This window comes from Tribolium castaneum, chromosome 1 (assembly GCF_031307605.1).
Source record: "Tribolium castaneum strain GA2 chromosome 1, icTriCast1.1, whole genome shotgun sequence".
NCBI lineage: Eukaryota > Metazoa > Arthropoda > Insecta > Coleoptera > Tenebrionidae > Tribolium > Tribolium castaneum.
The window spans coordinates 8,077,931-8,099,749 of NC_087394.1; the positions used below are offsets into that span (position 1 = coordinate 8,077,931).

Genomic DNA, 21,819 nt, shown 5'->3' on the forward strand with positions numbered 1-21,819 from the left:
AATTATTAAGTATTCCGCATTTAATTCCAGGAAAACAAAAAGCTTACGACTCCATTAATCCTATTGATCTTTCCAAATATTTTTTTGCCTTATGCTCATCTCTATTCACACACCACATTTTTTTATATCATTGCTTTTAAGCTTAAAAAGCTAACAACTATACTTTCTGATCAGTAGAAGTTAATTAACTGATATTATGTATGGTGTAGTAGCTAATATTAGGATTAGGAAAGGTAAAAAAAAACACTCATTCATAAAAATATTTATCACTAATCAAATATTACAAAACGCATAGAATCACTTATGGTAAAATGCTTATCTGAACTATGATACACATGTACATAATAAATTAATAATTAAAATACAACCACTATCCCGATAGAACGTCACTTATTGACTAACAGTCTTGAATAAAAATCAGTGTTCTTGTTTGCTACTGTTGTTGAAAGCGTCAACAATCGAATTTATACTCTCATAAGTTCCTGTGATGCATCCGACGACTCCAACTATTAAAATTATCACATTTTTCACAACTGTTGTGCACTTCAAATCACCGAAACTGTAGCTTGTAACAAGATCCAGAATTGGCGGAAAGATCAATGCTAATGTCGCACTACTAACAGCTCCAACCAGCGAAATAAAATGATTCAAAAATGGAATAGCTTCAGCCAGAATAACTAAAATTCATCCATAGATCAATACCACATTTAGAAACAACACTGCAGATACTTACATGTTATTAAAACTAACACAGATCTAAAGGATAATTCGGCGAAAACTGGATACTTGAAAGGTCCCAACATTCTTTCAAGAGTTGGAAACATGATCTCAACAGCGATGTAAAACTGGAGAGCGTAAGTCAGGAGGATTCCCAGCGAGATGATTATTTTCACAGACTGGGCCAAGCTGTAATTCAAGCGTTATCTACTGTATTTTACATTTATTTCTTAAACCTACATATCACCCTTTGGCAAATTAAGAGTAACACTACCCTCTATATCTTCGCCGTATTTCAGGTACGAGAGGGTTCCTATTAGAATGTAAAGAACGGTGACAACACACATCCCAACATTTAAAACTCCAAAAGGTTTTTTAAAATCTGACGGTTTTCTCATCTCGTTTTGCAACGGCAAGACCTACAAACAAATTACATATTCACATTTGGGTTTTTCAAGGGAAAAATCGGTATTTATAAATATTTTTTATGTTCTTAAATTGTTTAAATAGTTTCAGTTACAAGCAAATACGGTCAAATAGCAAACAACGTAATTAAATAAGATGTTACAAAATAGCTTTCAGAAAAAAACAATCAGACTGGTCCGAGCCTGTTTGAAAATTATTATTAATGACAATAATAATCTATACTACTTAAGTATAAAAACAAAAATAGTGTGTAGCTCGTTACAAAAAAAAAGTCTAAAACATTACTTACAAATACAATACATAAAAAAACTTAAAATATAAAAAAAATATCATCATAAGAAAAAATTCTCCAAATGTGTATTCACATATTTTTCTAATGAGTAAAAACAGTAATGTAAAAGACAATAACCAACATAAATTTAATAGCAGTTAGTTTTTTTACGATACTGGAATCTTTTAGTTTAAATGATATTTTTATTTGGTTTATTTTAGAAGAGCTGAAATTTTTCTTATTAAATGTTGAAATAACTGTAGTAAAAAAACAAAATATTTCCATTAATCCTTCTTATTAAAAAAAATGTACATAATTTTTCGTCTAAACACCACTTTAGAAGTACTGTAACTTAACAATCCTGCTCAATAAAAATATATTAAAACTAGTAGTATTTTTACAATAATTGAGTTATTTTAAGTTTTTTTCCCAATTACATTATATTTGAAAAACCAATTAAGAAAATACCTACTTAAACGACACTAAAACGCACAAAAAAAAGAAGAAGAATATTATATGAAACACTTCAAGTTAACAAAATTTCTCGAAAAAAATAACAAAAGTTTTTGAAACCAAACAATGTTTCAGGCTTTGAAGAAGATGAAAAAAACACGACTTTCAACCCAAATTCAGCAACTTTTTGAGTAAATTTTGCTGAAATTATGAAAAATTATTCTCAGTGTTGGCTGAAAAACACGATAAATACAAAACTAACATCCTTTTCGATTTTAATATAATTGTGATTCATAACATGTTTTTCACTTCCTTATTTCTGCTTGAAAATATTTAAAAACGTTTAGTGATGTACTATTTTTGACCCAATTTTGTAACTTTACTGACTAGTTTAGCAAAACTTAGTAATTTTTCATTCGTAAAAACTTGATTCTCAGCTCCAAGAAGTGTTTATTAAGCTCTCACAAAAAACAAAAATTGACGAAATTTGAAAAATTAATTGTAAATCTGACTGAAAATTAGTGAAAATCGTATGTAAACTCCCAAAACACAATTCTAAGTACTCAAAAATGTAACAGTAGCTATGTAATACTATTTTGTAATTGTAAAAATTGTGTAGAAAGTTAACGTTTAGCTTAAAAATTAGCTGCCACAAAAGGCATAAAAACAATTTCAATCAAACTAAAAATTATAGCACAAAAAACTTGAAAAAAAAAACAAACCTAGTTGGTTTATAAGTTTATGAATATCACTTGTTATGTAAAATTAACATCTTTTTTTTAAATAACAACAAACTTTTTTTTTATTCTTTATACCCTCCTTTTTTCATTCTGGCAAAAAATACAATACAGTAAAAAAGTTACTTCTACTTAAGGTAGCAAAAAGTTTATCTTTCTATTCTTGCCTTATTATTTTGTAAGAGAAGATTTTTGAATTTAAATATTATAGTTAATGTTGTCATGTTAATTATTAAAAACAAATAAAAAATCACGGTTTATAAAATAACCTACCAGGTATTTTGTGTATACCTAACAATTGTCGATAACATTTTTAATTATTTTATTTTATTTTTACTTTTATTTTTAATTTTTTTCATATTTATTAGTGCGATTTGATAAAACAATTAAAAAAATGTTGCCAATAAAAAATAATAAAAATTACGTAATAAAATTGTTAAAATGTAAACGTATGTTAAATTTTAACAGAACTCTAAAAATGTTATACATGTGCCTCGCGAGGAAGTGCAAATACTTTGACCATAGATTAAGTAAAAATTAAAAAATAAGTTCATTGATCAGTATTTTTTTTCTATATTTTTTTCTAGAAGTAACACACTAGTCTGCAAAATAAAACTTTTTCCCCTTTTTTATTAGTACTTTACTATGCTTAATTAATTATTATAAATTTAATGCTTCTGAATCGAAATAATAGTAAAATAATAAAAATCATGTATCACATTTTTTTTTGGAAATAATACATTTTTTATACAATGTGTTCAAAAATGGTTGTATCAAATCAACTATGGAATTCAAATTCAATGTGCCGCTTAGACCAAATGTCTGTTGTATTTTCTGAGTATTGTCATCTCTGTCAAAACTTTGAATTATTTGCTCACATTTTTGGGTTTTTTGCCAAAGATCTTTCAAGTCTTGATTTATTTTTCATTATTTTCAGCGAAGTGTGTTATGTATTCTTTCGTTTTTATATTCAAAGCCTTTTTATTTTGACGGATCTGTCACTTAGACAAGATTCACAATTTAAATTATGTTCATAGGCGACTTGATGAACAACCATTTCTGAACACTGTGTACAAATCGTTAAGACTGTAACTGGAAATTTAATAACAGCGACAACAATTTACAACAAACGTTATAATTCGTTCCAAAAAAAAACTTATTAGAGCATCCTCAAGTTTATTATTACAGCACAAAAATTTTCGGTAAAAAATAAAATTAATTTTTGAAAGAACATGTCGCATATGTCAGACCTATACCTAATTACACAAAGAAAAAAAATTTCGAATAATTTTCTGGCAGTTCTCAGCCATTTTATCTTTCCATCAACTAAAATAAATAGATTAAAGTTGCGTAAATACATTAACAAAACACAAAAGAAATAATTTTTGAGGAATTCGAAAAATCACTAAAAAAATCTATATAATAATAGCAAAAAACTGAAAACTTTATATCTTCATATTCAGACTTACTTTATTTAAAGCAAAATTTCCTTGCAATCCTGTCTTGTTAATTAATAGCCCCCTAAAGTTACCCCAAAAATTGAGATTGTATTTTTTATAATCAAAAATACTTATATAAATTTGTCGTTTCTTTAAATAATAAACATTCAACAGTGCAATTTTCAAAATACTTTTGTAGTGCAAATTAGTTTTGTTTTGGTTTTGTAGCTTGTAAATTTTTTTGTAAAATGTATGTTTTTGAGTAAAATATTTTTTTTGGAGTAATTACAAACAAGACTGCAGAAACAACTGTAAACATTATCAGAAAAAGTCTAAAAACAATTTTAAAAAGTTGGCAGAAAAGTGCAATAAAAGACAAAAATAATAATAATAAATATTGACTCAAAAAAGTATGTAATATTAAAATTTATGTGCATAATCATTTGATCAAATTAAATACGATTTAAACCATATTCAAATTTAAATTTGCTTATTTACGAAGACATGAATACGAATATTTGAAATAAATTAAAAAATCTAACATTATTTTCGGGTTCTTCTTACTTACAAGTCCGATTCCTTCGAAGGCAAACACTGCTGTTCCAAAGAAAAGCGGCAGTTGTGACGGTTCCGCGTAGTAATTTCGTTCCGAAAAGGACGGAAGGTCTTGTGTCGTGTAATAAACTGTGATGATAAGGCCCATCAACATGAAAATATTCGCAACCGTGGAAAACGGTGCGAGATATTTTAAATTACGAACTAGAGACGTACAAAGGATCGGCAGAAGGATTATTGCCATGTGAAAATGGACGTCCAGCTCATAGCCATAATAATCCAAAACCTAAATAAATAAATAAATTAATAATTATTTCAAGGAGCTGATTATGAGCCGTTACCTTCTTGACGTTTTCCGAAATAAAAACAAAGTAGACACAGCAAAACCCCAACTGGGTTATACACAAAAAAGTATTTACAACAATTTTCATAATTTTAGAAATTTTTTTTATGGCTGGAGGGCCGGTGGCGAAGCAGAGCTCCACTGTTTCGGCAAAGTCCGGAGGGACGGAGACTTCTTTCATCGATTTCATTTTTAGGGCCGCTGATAACTGGAATTAGAAAAAAAACCCTGTAATAATCATAAGCAAATATTAACAATAAATTTGAGAGAACAATGAGCACAAATTGTGTCTAAGAATTAGAGCTTATTCCTAATTCTTATTATAATAACCTTGAAACGAATTATCTACGAAAGCGCTCAATTATCCAAATCATGTTCGTCCCAAAAAATGTAAAATTCCGCTACTTCAATTTCCTTAATCTTATCTCTAAGTAGCTAATTGAAACACTTGGCCCAGAAACCAACGGCATAGGAAACAATAACACTTTTCGTGTTTAGTTAGTTTAATAAAAAATTGTGCTTGCTAATAACCGCAAAACCAAATTGATTTTTGATAAAAACTAATTTAAAAGTGGGTGCCAATGTGTGATATAATAATTTCCCTTTTACCAGAACTGGGGCAGTGCAACAAATGTAACTTTTTATAGAATGAAATAAAATACGTTTTATTAAAATTCCGATTAAGAAAAAGGCGAAAATATCTACATTATTTAATTTTGCCAACTTAGTCAAAGTCACAGGAAATTTAATTGAACGCATCAGTAATATCACTTTGTTTTCTACTTGTATTTTATAAAATCGCGTAATAATAGTACACTTACGGCAACCAAAACATCAACAGGAAAAATACACTTGTACATAATTCATTATTTTGATGAGTTGTTACATTTTTTCTTTGTTTGTTATTTTTTTCCACTAACAAGTAATGAAGTAATAAACCCAGTAGCTTACAGTTAATATACCTAGGAATAAAATTTATCATAATCGCCAAGTAATACCCAAAATATATTTTCCATTACGGAAAAAAATCGGATAAACGATTTGTAGAAAATCGAAAATTGACTTAAATAGGCAATTTTAAATAAATGAAAGCTTAAAAAAATTTCCCTGATTCGACAAAGGTTTTGGATTATGAATTTATAATTTAAAATCTGGAGTTACAGTTACTTTAAAAAGGTAAATGATAACAAAAAAATTCAATAAAAGTAGCAATATTTGCATTTTCACCTAAGTGGAATCAATTACAGATACAGAATGACTTAAAAATGTAGAATCAACTTTCGAACGGTAACGAAAATAATTCAGGTATTAGGTTAGCATAAAAATTTATCCAGATTTTTTTTAACATTTTTTTGTTGCTCTTTTATTCACAATGTTTTGTTCAACACAAATTGGTATTTATTTACTTAATGGTGCAAACATGATCTGAAATGCAAAAAACTTACGCCAAAAAATAACTTTTTGAAAAGAATCTCGTGAAAAAAAGCTCAAACAACTTGCTGTTATAGAAAATTTTAATTCATTTGGATGTCTATTATCACTAGATACCCAACAGGTTGTTCAAATTTTTAATCACCCTACAGAATTATTTAATCTTTTCATTTAGTAGTAAAGATCAGATTAAAAAAATTTTAATCTAAAACTTATAAAGGTAGGTAAGTAAAGTAAGTACTTTTTGATATGTAAAACTATTTTGCTACTTCTAGGCACTAGATAACAACTTTTATTGGGAAAAACAGCAATGTTTTGGTTGTTTTTTAATTTAAACAGAATTTTTTTGGATAATATTTGGAAGTTTATAAATATTTAGAGTCAATATTTTTTTTTCGAATTTATGGATTTATTTGTGGATTACTGAAATTTGAAATTACAGAAATTGTACTGAAATTAAAGAATTCTAAGTTAAAATTTCGGTAAATAAGTTGGAATTTATCAATTAATCAGAATCTACTCTGTTCGGTTTTGGAACTACTACTGAAATTTCGTAGTTTTTTTTTATAATTGAAATTATTTGTACTTCTATATGAAGTTCAAGACATAATAATTGTAATCAGAATTCGAGCAAATTTTGATGTAGCCAAGAGTTTGGAGTTGCACTTAGTTAGAAAAAAATAGCACATCATACACTGAATATTATTTTTTTAGTGTTGGAAGCATTTTAAAAGCTAAAAGCTAATATTGTATTATATTATTAATTTAAATAAAAATTTAAAAGCTAATAGTTAATAATAATACCTATATTTACAATGAAAAACTCCAAATCGTAAAGCATTTAGCGGTTTTATTCCACAGACTTAATAGTAAAAAATCTTTCTAATCAGTGAAAACATAAATTTGTTCAGTAAAAAATTCCTACTATAATTTTGTTTAAAATTTCAAAAAGAAATTTTTGATTGTTTTTTCAAAACATCGCAAAATAATCAGATAAATTTTACACAATGCATTTTTTTCCAAGTGCAACACATTTCATTATCTCTATCTAATCTCTTTCTAAAAATCAAAAATAATAAATAATCATAATGCCAAATTTGCCAAAGTTGCCATTGTCTTAAATCACTACAATTTGCACTAAACATTTTCCTTCAAGTGCAAGTTTAATTTAGTATTCTGAAAAACCATGATGATAAGGATAACAAAAGTAGTCAACAAAAGTAGCAATATTTAGATTTTATGACAATTTTTAAAAAATATTTTTTATCACCTAAGCCGATCAGATCCGAATTTAATCCACTATGATTAAAGCAGATTGAATCAATTATAGATACAGGATGATTAAAAAATGTCCAGTCAACTTTTAAACAGTGATAAGAACGTTAAAAATTTATCTAGATTTTTTTTGACAAATGACTAAAACTTACCCCAAAAAATAACTTTTAGAAAAGCTCTGCGTCATAAAAAAAGCTCAAACAATTTTTTGTTGTATGAATTTTTAACTTAAAAGTTTTTTAAACATTAGAAAGACACCCCAAAATTTTTTATCGCCCTGTAGGGCAATATTTAATACTTTTATTTAGTAAAGATCAGATTAAGAAAGTCATAATCTACAATCTATAAAGGTAGGTAATTCTTTTTTGTTGATAATATGAAAAACTATTTTGATACTTCTAAGCACTGGAAACCAACTTTGGCCTTAGGAAAAACAGCAATGTTTAGGGTGTTGTATAACTTAAATTGATTTTTTTTAATTATATTTTGAAGTTTATACATATTTTTGGAATTTATGGATTTACTGGATTTATTTGTAAATTGTTGGAATTTTTCTGAAATTACTCAAAATTACAGTAACTGTAGATTTTTTTATTTCGGTAATTAAAATAGAACTAAGCTGGAATTACTCTGTTCGGTTTTAAAACTACTGCAATATCCGTATTTTTTTTTTAGAATTGAAATTACTTGAACACATTTTTTCAAGCTGTTCAAGTTTTTGTGTAAAGTTGAAAATATAATTTTAATCAGAATTCAAGCGGAGTAAAGAGTTTGAATTTGTCCATAGCATATTAGACCCAGAATATTATTTTTTAAGTGATGGAATTTTACACAATGCATTTTTTTTGAAGTGCAACACATTTTGTTATCTGTTATCTAAAAATCAAAAATAAAAGTTAAAACTGTCAGGTTTTTATTTGTTCTGTATATTTTCGCACAAGATTTATAAAATGTTATTCAAATCAAAAAATATGAAAGTTGCCAATACATTAAATCACTACAATTTTGCACTAAACATTTAGGTTCAAGTGCAAATTTAATTAAGTATTCTGAAAAACCATGATGATAAGGATAACAGAAGTAGTCAACAAAAGTAGCAATATTTGCATTTTATGACAATTTTTAAAAAATATTTTTTATCACCTAAGCGGATCAGATCCGAATTGAATCCACTATGATTAATGCAGATTGAATCAATTATAGATACAGGATAATTAAAAAATGTCCAGTCAACTTTTAAACGGTGATAAAAACATTCAAAATTAATCTAGATTTTTTTGCCAAATGACTAAAACTTACCACAAAAAATAACTTTTAGAAAAGCTCTGTCTCGTAAAAAAAGGCTCAAAGATTATTTGTTGTAGGAACTTTTAACTTAAATGTCTTTTAAACATTAGAAATACACCCCAAATTTTTTATCGCCCTGTAGGGCAATATTTAATCCTTTTATTTAGTAAAGATCAGATTAAGAAATTCCTAATCTACAATTTATAAAGGTAGGTAATTCTTTTTTGATGATAATATGAAAAACTATTTTGGTACTTCTTAGCACTGGAAACCAACTTTGTCTTTGGAAAAACAGCAATGTTTAGGGTGTTGTATAACTTGAATTGAATTTTTTTAATAATATTTTGAAATTTATGGATTTACTGGATTTATTTGTAAATTGCTGGAATTTTTCCGAAATTACTCAAAATTACAGTAACTGTAGATTTTTTTAATTTCAGTAATTAAAATAGAACTAAGCTGGAATTACTCTGTTCGGTTTTAAAACTACTGCAATTTCCGTATTTTTTTTTGGAATTGAAATTACTTGAACACATTTTTTCAAGCTGTCAAGTTTTTGTGTGAAGTTGAACACATAATTTTAATCAGAATTCGAGCGTAGTTTGAAATTGTCCATAGCATATAAGACCCAGAATATTATTTTTTAAGTGATAGATTTTTACACAATGCATTTTTTTCGCAGTGCTACACATTTTGTTATCTCTATCTAAAAATCAAAAATAAAGGTTGAAACTGAGAGGTTTTTAGTTGTTCTGTTTATTTTCGCACAAAATTTATAAAATGTTATTTAAATCAAAAAATATGACAGTTGCCAATACCTTACATCACTACAATTTTGCACTAAATATTTCCCTTCAAGTGCAAGTTTAATTAAGTATTTGAACAAACCTTGACAATAATTTACGTTCTATGCATTTTCGAAAAGATACGTGTGTAACTGATAAACACAGGTATAAATATTTCCTTAAAGTAATTGCCGGTCATAACGAACATAGTTTTTCCATCAGATCTACCTTAATCTTGGTAAATACGATATTATATCTGGCAGAGTCTCTATTAAAATGCAATTATAACAATTGTAAGCAATAAGAACTGAGTAAACAAATTTAAAATATTTTTCTTTTACGCAATCGCATTTTGGCGTAAATCCATGCAAAGTGTTGTTATGATTTGATAAAATAACAATAGTTTTTATCTCATTATTATCATAAGTGTTACGAGGTGACAATTTCTACTTATTCCTGATCAAGGAATTGAATCACTGACAGGTAACAATAAATGATAACTAACTGATAAACAGTTTGTTTTGACACTTGAAAATGGCCATGTCATCATTCACCAATTTTGACTTGAATCTAAAAAATCTCACGGCACTTGTGTGCCGCTGATAAGCCCATAATACGCGGAAAACACGATCAAGTACTCATTTCTCATTAAGCAAGACCTAGACCCATAAATATCACATCAGTATTCTGTTCACGACATTGCGGTAATTCGCTGTAAAGACATAAAATTGCTAAAACAAACAAAGTGTAAAAATTTCACACCAGGAAATATTTATTAAGATAATTATTCGATTAACAAGAAGATTGCGTGTAGGTGATGGTTTTCATACGTTTTGCAAAATTACATACCCACCCAAGTTCCAGTTCTAGCCGGATTTTTCGTGGACAAAAAAGTGAAACTTTCCTCAAGAACTATAAAAATTTATATTGTTTACCCGCGACAAATGTTTCGAAATTATTTGACAAACCAAAAAAATTTTAACGTAAAACGCCATTAATTTTATCAGAAGATCAGAAAATAACCCATTTGTATGTTTCTCACACTTCTGATTAAATTACTTGGTAGTTTGGTTAAGATAAAACCTTCAGTTTACACTTTAACTGAAGCGGAAAAATCATTCAAGCATTAAAGATTACAAGAATAGTTGCTTTTTAATATTAATTGTAGCAAAATTGCTAGCATCCCGTTATTAGATCGTAAGAACATGAACAGCACTAATAACTAAAGTATTTCTGCGGATGAGACGTAGGTGGGTAAATCCACAAAGTGGTTAAATAATTTAACGACTAATAATATTTGTGACATTTCTTGTTTGGAAACTGCGTTTGCACCTTTCTCTTGTCAATCTGCCAGGTAGTTTCAAAGAACATAAAATAAGAAAAACAATTCATTTGAAGATTACACTAATTGATAATCATCACACCGTTTGACTTGGCAAACATTTATTTATTCAAATTTTAATGTTTATTCCTGGTAGTTGTGGTTAATATTTAAAATTGTTATGTAGGAATAAACGTCAGAGATTTATTTTTAACGAAAGTGGAGTTGTTTATGCATACAAAATTGTTGATAAATTTTTATAGAAATTCTTAAATCAAATCTTTTGCATCACTATTTATTTTCCTTGCAAAGAATCATATTTTTTTTACATTACATTATTTTTTTATTGCATTATTTTTTTATTGCATTATTTTAACAATTTGAACTCGACTAAAAGCATGTTTACGTTCTTAAACAAGTTCGCAAACGACAAATTTATTCAAAAATACATAAAAAAAATCACTGAATTGTGCGAAAATGTTATTTTTGTTTTTCTAGGCCAGATTAAAAAAAATAGTACAAAAGTTATTAAACTAAATTAAAACTCTCTTTTTTTAACGTTTTCGCAAGTTGTTTAAATAGAAAAGCAATTATATTTCGAATTTTGTCTAAAATAAGGTAAAAAGTCCAAATGATTGTTTATATTTGCCTTTAAAAGTGTTTCGCAAAATTTTTAAAAAATCATAATTTTCGGTCAGGAATGTAGTTTTCAAATAACCGAAAGAAAAACTTAGTTCACACATAGAGCAATTTTACATTTTCCAAGCGATAAACACAATTTTAAGATAAAAAAATCAATAAATTAGATTGAAAATTATATAATTTTTCATTTATGAATTCTAAAACATATTTTTCATCCAAAAAAATTACCCAAAAAATAACCTAATTGAGTCGAAAACATTTTGATGTTGCTTTTTCGAACGCTTAAACACGTACGTTTTTGGATTAAAATCTCTTTCTTCGCAAAAGTTTTAAAAAGTTCCAAAACTGGATCGCAAATAACATTATTTTTGAGTTAAATTTGGAAAGTTATTCGTCCAAAATATAACTTTTTTAAAAAATATATCGAAACAATTAAACCAAAAAACCGCCAAATTGCGTCGAAATTGTTAGTTTTCTTCACATTTTTCTCAAAAAATACCCAATTTTTCAGTTGTATTAAAAATGATGTGTAATGTTCCCTTTTTCAAGCGCTTTCAAATTAAAATCTGTGAGTTTTAGGTCAAAAATGATTTTTGTAGCAAACATTTTTTTATCTTACAGCAATGTAATCTTTTTTAAAATAAAAAAGATTCTTTAAATAAAAATCAAGTAACTGCATAAATACTGTACAAAATTAGCTATTCTTCACCTAAATCTACCAAAAAAGCAATTATTTCGTCAAATTTAATCAAAAATACATTAATAAATCATTATTTGTGACGAAAATGTTGTTATTTTTACTCTTTTTGGGTATAAATTATTAAACTATGTCAAACGTTCAGTATTTTTTCCTTTTTTTAACGCTTTCGCAAGTTGTTTAACCTGAAAATCGATTGCATTTTAAATTTTGTCCAAAATAAGCCGAAAAGACCAACTGATGTTATGTTTAAATTTGCGTATTACCTCGGTTTTCAACAACGTAAATGTTCCGAAAAAATTTTCAAAAATCTGCCTACAAATTACTAAACTGGTAAAAAGTAATAAAAATAGTAGTTACAAATAGTAATTTTGCATTTTTCAAGCGTTTAGACACATTTTTGTAAAAAAAATCTATAAAATGCGGATTCACTATACTATCACGCAATTATTCAGTAAAATTTCGTTAAAAATTGCCTAGAAAATAACCTAATTAGGTCAAAAATATTTTGTTTTGCTTTTTCTGGCGCTTAGACACGATGTTGAACTTTCAGGTTTTGCAAAAGTTTAAAAAAATACAAAATTAGACCAAAAAGGAAATTATTTCGGCGTTAAAAGTATTGGGAACTTTTCTTTTCGTCCAAAACGCAATTATTTTGCAAAATTTCGATAAAATCAAACCAAAAAATCGTCAACTAAGTCGGAAATTTTAGGTTTTTTTTCAAACAATCGATATTTTACGAAATTTTCCCAAAAAAATATCACACAATCATTGACTTGGATTAAAAATGGTTGAAATAAAAACTTAATTTTTTCGTGAGATTTTGTTCAACAAAAAAGAAAGAGAAATTCGTAAATTCGGTTAAAAATGATTTTTTTCTAAGCAATCAATTTTTTTAAATGTTACGTATATAAAGAATGTTCTTTAAAAAAAGTCAACTCGTTGTACAAATAACCAATTTTTTTAAATAATGTCAATTGGTTTATTTTCAACACAAAATTTCATTTAACAAATTGAACGATTTCATATCTAGCTAGCACTATTTCAACAAAAAAAATCAGAATAGAAAAATTCTGATTAGTTTAACTGCTAGTTAAAGCAAAGAATGTATTGTTATTTACATAATAAATTGCATTAAAACAACAAATAATGCATTCTGTAACCACTAAGAAAAAAATTAAACTCTGGAATGAAAACTACGTCTCTTTAGCAATCCCTATTCACTCTTGTGCAGATTATATTAAAAAACTCAAAATAATGTCAAACATTTTTTTATTTTTATGCATAAATATTATCTTTAAATGTTAAAGTAACAGTGAATAAATAATACATAACTACATTATTATTATTATAAAGACAAAGGGCAATAAAAACAACTCATTGCATAAATGGAACCATTTTTCATGAGCAATTCTGGTTGAAAAACAGGTAAATGTAATTGAACAAAATAAACAATATTTAACAAACAAATCTGCCTGTCGATTGTATGATGTCTAGCATAGAGATTTCATCAAAACAATAAAAATTAATAAACATAAACGTCACATTAAAGTATTTTTTTAATTAAAATTCTTTTAAAAAAAAATAGTCTAAAAATTCACAGCTCGAAAAATTTAAATTTAGAATCTATTCTTTTAATTTTTTACATCGATTTAACAAAAGCTTTAAAAATTTGTGCGTTTTTATTAAAATTCCTGGCCTTATCCCAACAAAATAAAGACAATTAAAACAGTATTTTTTACAACAAGCATTTAATAATAGTTACTAAGACCATGAGCAAGTACGAGTATCTTAAAGAGCCAATAAATGGAAACTACATACACAATTTTTTCTACAATCCGACCGGTCATTAAAATCGTAGCAATAGAACACGATTCAATCACCTGAAATATTAGAGTAGAAATAAGCATATTCTTTGGAAAATTAATTATTTAATGCATAAATATCAAGTAAAATTGTTTTTTTCGCGAAAATTTATATTAAACTCGACAAGTACAAAGTGTTCAAAAATGGTTCATGTAATGTTCATTAAGTTGGAATTTAAATTCAATGTGCCGCTTCGTCCAAACGACTATTGTATCTCAGTACAAATTTTTGAAATAGTTTTTTTTCATTAATTGCATTTTTCGGCAAAGTTGTTTCAAGTGTAGGGTTTCTGTGTATTTTGTTGTGTGTTCTTTTGTTTTTAAATGCAAAGCTTTTTTTGCATTTTTTTGACTTTGACAGCAATTAAGCGGCACATTTCGTTTAAATTTCATAGATGTACAACCATTTCTGAACACTGTGTACACCAACATTGTAATGTAAAGTTGTACTTTTCCGGATTCTAAGACAATAATTAAATAAATAAAGTTAAAAACTTGAAAAAATTAAACTGCAATCATTCAGAACTGTTACAGGCTTCCCCCCTTCTCAGTGCACGATTAATTAATTTTCGCCAGTGTTGCGACCTTGCGTGGTATTTCTTATCAGTCAAGGTAACACGGAACTTGCCCGATATGGAACCACAGTCACATAATTCAGTGTCCCGTCATTGTATCATCTTTTATGTGGCGTTATGTAACGTTGATTTTGCTTCAATGCTTACCAATAAGTGTTGGCAATGAACACAAATGACCCCTAACAGCAGGACAATTCCGGGTCCAACGATAATTCCAGCGTTCCGGATGGCATCTCCCATGGCAAAAATCCCCGATCCAACATTCCCTTTGAAAAGGTGCATCAAGGTCTCTCCATATCTTGGAAAGAAGAAAATGTATCAAAGAAAAATTGCACAACTCCTGCCTGCTATCAAGGTTAACAAACAAAACTATGCGAGCACAAAAGTAATGAATGATGTAAGGAAATAGAGGTAATCAACGCAAAGTCATTACCTCCTCGTACTTACGACGTAGGATGTTCTACGGAAATGCCATGTCCATGACCACCCCCGCTTCCCGGGACTTTGTCTTTGGGGTGCTTTTCTTGCAAGGGGATGGAAATGATTGGGTCTTTAGACTGAAAAGTCATAAATACATTTTCATTGCTGCAAAAGAGAAATAGAAAGTCATTTGAAATTTTGATAAAAGTCGTCAGGCTGTGTTATTTTATTCGTTTGGTTGACCACAAGGTAAACAGGTGGATTAGAGGAATCGATCTAATAATTGCTCGCCAATTTGCTGACAACAATGAGCTATTACTACAATTTTTCGCACAACAATCCGCAAAACCGCGGATAGCTGGTATCAACTTTACGAGCAGCTGAATATTTGTAAACAAATCCTACGCGCTACAACAAGATCTCATCACTCATTAAGCGATTATTGCTACACAGGTTCAATATCCGGAGGTGATTGGTGTTGAAACTTTTTGCAATTACAATTGGAATTACCTTTTATCTTTTGTGTCCGATTGGTAGCCAGGGTTTGAGCCGTACCATGGCTGCTTGACGTTGTTTGAAGGGGCACTTGCATTGCTTGGCGTTTCCATACTATAAAGAAATTACAATTCTTAGAGAAATCCTTATGATTTTATAAACAATAGTGTATTATTATACGAGTTTTATAAAACGTTCTATTATGGCACGAGTGGTTTTGGAGCACGACGAAGGAGTGCTCCAACAGAATAAGCCACAATTAAGTATTATAAAACTTATTGTTTGGTTTTGTTTAGTTTAACTTATCAAAACTATTTCTTCTAAATTTTGTTAATTATTCAAGCTTAATCAATAAATAACTTAACGCTGTTGACAGATTACACACTAAATTACAGTGATGACTGATGACACCCAGCCCAAAAAGCACAAAATGAACAATTTGTGAAACCAAAGAAGAAAAAGATGTTTTTGCACTTATAACATACTTGGCTTCTCCTTATAGCTCATAAGAAAACACAAGAGTTCTATAGAGTAACATATTTTAGTGGCACCACTAAGAAATTCATTCATGGTAATTTTATTATTTTATTAAAAGACGTTGGTAGTGTTTAGTTTTAGTTTGAAAAATATAAAAATTAGGAAAATCCTCCTAGTTTACTTTTTTCCAATTTTCAATGAGAGCACCATCCAAGTTAAAAAAATAAATCAAGATATTAACAAACACGAAAAAAAGTACAATTTTTTTGGCTGATTTCGTTCGATTTAAAGAAGAAAAATGTAGTATTTTTCAGTAATTATAATAAGTAGTTTTTTCGACTTATCACATTCTTAAACAAGGACTGCTGCCCTTAATTAAAAATTTGCTCAATTTATGCAAAAATATTGGTTCAATATGTTTTTTTTTAAGAATTTTTGGAAAATTAAAATTTCCTTGAATTAAGCTAAAATGATTTGAGTTACTACCGGGTGTTTACAATTTATTTCCAAATGTAGAGCCTTTTATTTTGCTTATTTCAAATAACAACCCTTGTTTATTTTTATATAACTCGGTAGGGAATTAGAAATTGGACATTTTTTCATAATACAACCCTAACGTAAATCCTAACACATTTGGATGTGTTTTTAAAATACTTTTTTTATACGTATTTTAATGACAAATTTAATGAATAAAAGTCTAAGGTGGCTCCCACCCTGTTTATTTTTATATCATTCTATCCGCAAGTCCTAACGCGTTAGGAATTATTTGCTAAATAACTTTAAACTAAATAACAAATACTTTATACTTTCTTCTATGTATGTATTTTTTCCTTTATTTTTCTACAATTCCTTAAAACAAATTTTAAACAAATAAAAACCTATACCTATACTTTTAGCAGGTTCACCTTGTATATACCTACCTCCAGCTAGCCTGCTTTTAGTGATAGCAAATCGTAAAAATATTTAAAAAATTCTGTCACTAATAATTATGACATTATAATTCGCTATTAAAAATATTCAAATAGACCAGAGGCAAATTAAAAACACAAAACACATTGTTACTTCCAGACTTAATTATAAAAATAAAAAAAAATTAAGATAAATCTGAAAATCTAAACTAAACTTAAAAATCCATAAACCAAATAGTTTAAACTAAGACAAAAACATTCAGCTTAAAAATATCGACGAAAAATGTAATCATTAAAGACTAATCATAAACCATATACTCAACAACTTAAAACCCAAAGTTTTAATTCCAAAATGCAAAAAAGTAAACAAAGCCCAGTCAAGACCATTCTTTAAAATTTGATTTTTAACCTCGAAATTACAATCCCTAAAACTTTTAAATCGCAATTAAAATTTAATTCGAGATTAACTTGACATTTATCAATACATTTTAATTGACAACTTAATTCAAATTAAAAATTAATTAAATTGATTAAATCAATTAAACAATCTTGAAATAATAAATTTTAATTTTGCTTTCTGTAAACCAACTACTAACCTAAATTTTTTTTAGTTATTTATTTTAAAGTTGGAAGACTGTCGTTCAAGTTATAGGTTTACGATATTTCGAGATTTTAAAGCGTGTACGTTTTTCCTTCGGTTTTTCCCACAGCTTTAATTTTTTTTTTCAGATTTTTTATATTCAGACTAACATCCTATTTTTTTAAATTTTTTCATTAAAATTTCTTAAAATTAAAACGTTTTACCTTTTATACAGTAAAACCTCCCTTAACAGACACCTCCGAATAACGTAACAAAACCTATATTAAAATTTCCACCTCCCATTAGCGGACACCTCTCCACAACGCACAATTAAAGGTTTCCCATCGGTGTCCGTTGTTGAGAGATTGTACATAACTTGAACTAATTTGAATTTACAAGCGCAAAAGTCGGACATGAATTTATTAATAATCTTGTCAGATCTAAAATTCCCAAAAACTTGAAAACTCCAAAAATTAATCAAAAAAGCAAAGTTTGAATAGCCATTGGTGAAACCTAAAACTTGTAGAGTTCAAAATTACTTACATAGAACATTAAAATCTAATAATTAAAAAACTCAAAATTTTGAAGTTATTTTTTTTATTTTGGTTAGAAATACAGTCGTTGCAGGTATAAGTTTCTAAAATATTTAGAAACGAATGGTTATTTTTAGTTTTCCAGTGTGTCTTCTTTTTGTAACTTTTTTAGTTTCAGTTTTTTCATTCGATTTGAATTTCAATTTCTAGTGATTCGTTGTAACAAAAATACAACATTATTGTAGTTTCATCTTTCATCTTAGACGTCATTTCTAAAAGTGTGAGAAACTTCATTCAACTTATGCATAAGGAAATCCGAAAAAGGCAATGAAAAGTTTGAAAAATTTAATTAAACTAGATAAAAAAAAACAGCCAAACACAAATAAATTAAAAATTCAGTGGATATAAAAATCATTCACAATATATAAAATACAAATAATAATTTACTAGCAATTTGGTTAATCCCTCTGAAAACTCCTGACCTTAAAAAATAAATTTAAATTCGTTTTCAAATATTTGTACAATTAATCAATTTTTTTCCATAATTTATTTACACAATTAAATAATTTCCAAAATATTCTGCTTTGCAGTCCACTTTTTGATTTTTTTATACCAAACATCGTTTAAAAAATTTAAAATAAAACGCCTATCTTTAGGATTGATCCAGCGTCTAATTCATCCTGGAAAATATTACAAATTAATAATATAAGGTAAAAAAACATGAGTAAGAAAAAGGCAGTGCCTTTTAAATAAAAAATATATAAATAAAAATCTAGCCTATATTTTTTTAATTAAGTTGTAAATAAGTGTATGTAATTTTTCGCCAACAAAATAATTCTCTTTCCTTATCTCACACAAGTTATTTAGCAAATTGTACTATTTAGCAAAAATACGTAATTCTTATTTCAATAAATAGTTTTTATTTACTATTGTATAGTAATTATCTCCAAAAAATTCCTAAAAAACAGAACACAATAAAGTCATAAAATACGTGACCACTCTTACTTATTGTCAAACTATAAAGTAAGTAGGTCATCACAGATCCGTATTTTTCAAATAATTCTCAAACTTTAAGCATAAATCTTACCATTGCAAAGTTATAATATTATGTAAAATAGTGTCAAATATTTATTTTGCAATCATTAAGATAGAAACCTATTCATTTTTTAAAATAAAATGTCAGTGTCACATTAGTCGAATATATCTTTATCAGTTGATAATAAATACTAACTACGTTTGCAAATTACCTTCAAAGATTTCAAGATCATCCTCATGGTTACTCCAACGACTAGTGCGTTAACAAATCCGACTCTATTTTTAAAAAATTGCAACGGTCTCAAATTTCGAAACACGGAAAATAAAGAAAATCTTGAACTCGAAGATTAGATATTTTTAGTCCGTTGTAGTCGCTCCAGCTCAGTTTTTTATTTTGTCCCAATTTTATTATTAGTTGGGGATCTTAATCCAATTTGTGCATTTCGAGTCAATGTCTTCAAACACGACCGATTTAAATAATAAAATTGCAGGAAGTTAATTAATTTATTAACGTGAACAATAAACGAGATGCAGTACAGTTTTATTATTAAATTGACTAAAAAAAGAATTTTCCCCACCGATTGAACAAACCATAATCAGGTGATTTGTATTTAAATCCAATCCAAATCGATTAATTATAAACAAATTAACAAATAATGCGACATAAAATGCAGGTATAGTGTTTGACGTCAGTGGCAGAAACAAGAAGTCGCCGTGTAAATGTGCAATATTAGAGTTAATCCATTCACAAAGACGTGATTGTAATTAGTTATAATAACTAATAAATAAGACTTAGATAAGCAACTGTTTTTAAATGCGAAGAGAACACAACTTAAGTGTCCCTGGATTGTCTGGGACTTAAAGGATAAAAAGAGTTAACTACTTACATTCATTTATCAGAATTTTTCGAAAATCCCGACTGAAAAAATAAATATTTACACCAACAGTACAACCGTTCTAACACTCAAAACGCCAATCTTCGACAGTATCACGCTTCGAGGTCGTTTTTGGAAGCGAAGAAAAACGAGGGGATCGAAAAAAATTACGATAACACTTGAAATTTCTCATTAAATAAATCGGGAAAATTTTCCATTTCTCCTCCTTGGTGCGAAAACTTACACCGGCTATTAAATTACGTACACATGCATTAAAATACCGCAACCAATTCTGTTTCCAATTTATTTTATAACCTGCTAATTATTATTATTATTATTGCATTGTTAATGATTTTTTTGGGCAAAAAATTAAATTAAAAAAATTAAAAAAAATTCGCGCTGTTTATAAACATACCTGTATAAAGTGAGTTAGTTATACAACAAATTACTGATCTTGCTTGCAATGCACACACTACTGACCCGGCACATACCTTTGTAAGCCGACTTTAAAGATATAACTAAAGCGTGCTTATAACCTATCCCTACTCTTATTACTCAGGAGGAGATCCTAGATGCAAGATTGTTTATCTTTGTAGTTCTCCAAAAATTTCCTTTTGATAAGTGAAACTAATTGTCGAGCCAATAACAATGTTTGGCGTGACAATTAAGGGCATCTCACAAGAAAATCCGTTTTTTCCGTTTCCGCAGTTTTTTCGCGTCTGTTTACATTTTTGAGCTAAAATTTTTCGCGGTCCGTTGGCTCCTGATAATTTAATTGTGAACCGTTTTTATGTAACGAAGGCCGTAGGTGTTGTTCCATTGTCATCGAAAATTCATGTAATTCGTGCCAAACAACACCTATTGGTCACCACGAACTTTACTTTTATTTACATTTATAAATTTAATTATACCATATGACGATAAATAAATAAAAATGGGATGAAATTTTTTGCAACTTTATTTATGTGGTGATTTTGCCACACGTGGGCAAACTTTGACAGAGAAATTCAATCACTTATTGTTGCTCCCTCAGTAACCGATAAAGGTGATAAGAATGTGGAGAACGTAAGATAACTCGATCGAACATCAAACGAAATTTTATCAAATTTTAATAATGAGTTTTATTGTTTCTCCATCTGCATTGCATCATTAGCAAAAATTTTCCTAAATGATTGAATTTTACGACTCTTATTGTGACACTTGTGATTACGACGACCTTCAACTTGGGGCTTTGGACATAAAATGGGTTTTATGATCACTTGGTCCAATCCTAAAAACTACCTCTAATTGCTTCGATTTTAAACCATCGATAATAACACTAATTTTCAATAATTTTTTCTTATACCGAAAGATAATTTATACTGATTTTGTTTCCTGTTCACTCACTGGTAACTAAAATAATTTATGTCACATTTGTCTATCACGTCTAATTTTTTAATGTGTTCACAATTTTTTTTAATTTGTTTCTAGTTTGACATTCGTTGTTTCTGCGATAAACTAATTGTTAAACATTTTATTTGCTTTAAAAGATCGTCAAGCCCAAACAACTTTTGTTTTGATTGTAATAACAATCAATTGGTAAACATTTTAATCAAAATTATAAAAAAGGAATACAGTAAAATCTCCCTTAATGGACACCTCCGAACAACGGACATCTCTTCACAACGGACATGTTTG

General features: G+C 28.0%; 1 protein-coding gene across 1 annotated transcript; it reads right to left on the reverse strand.

The window, feature by feature from the left end:
• Positions 1-250: 250 nt before the first annotated feature.
• LOC658392 (proton-coupled amino acid transporter-like protein CG1139) lies at positions 251-20,711 on the reverse strand. Its single transcript, XM_964786.5, has 9 exons — positions 20,558-20,711; positions 15,750-15,848; positions 15,267-15,404; positions 14,967-15,117; positions 4,940-5,149; positions 4,612-4,884; positions 958-1,136; positions 734-906; positions 251-677 (listed from the first exon to the last, which is right to left on the reverse strand). The coding sequence occupies exons 2-9, from the start codon at positions 15,845-15,847 to the stop codon at positions 418-420; spliced, it is 1,482 nt and encodes a 493-aa protein (XP_969879.1). The 5' UTR covers position 15,848; positions 20,558-20,711; the 3' UTR covers positions 251-417.
• Between the last annotated feature and the right edge of the window lie 1,108 nt (positions 20,712-21,819).

What these genes read in the sequence shown, in the direction of transcription:
- LOC658392 (XM_964786.5), bottom strand. Translation starts at nt 15,847, where the DNA reads ATGGAAACGCCAAGCAATGCAAGTGCCCCTTCAAACAACGTCAAGCAG. An exon ending in TCGGACACAAAAGATAAAAG is followed by an intron (nt 15,405 to 15,749) that starts GTAATTCCAATT and finishes TCTCTTTTGCAG; the next exon opens with CAATGAAAATGTATTTATGA. An exon ending in AATTTGCCAAAGGGTGATAT is followed by an intron (nt 907 to 957) that starts GTAGGTTTAAGA and finishes CTTGAATTACAG; the next exon opens with CTTGGCCCAGTCTGTGAAAA.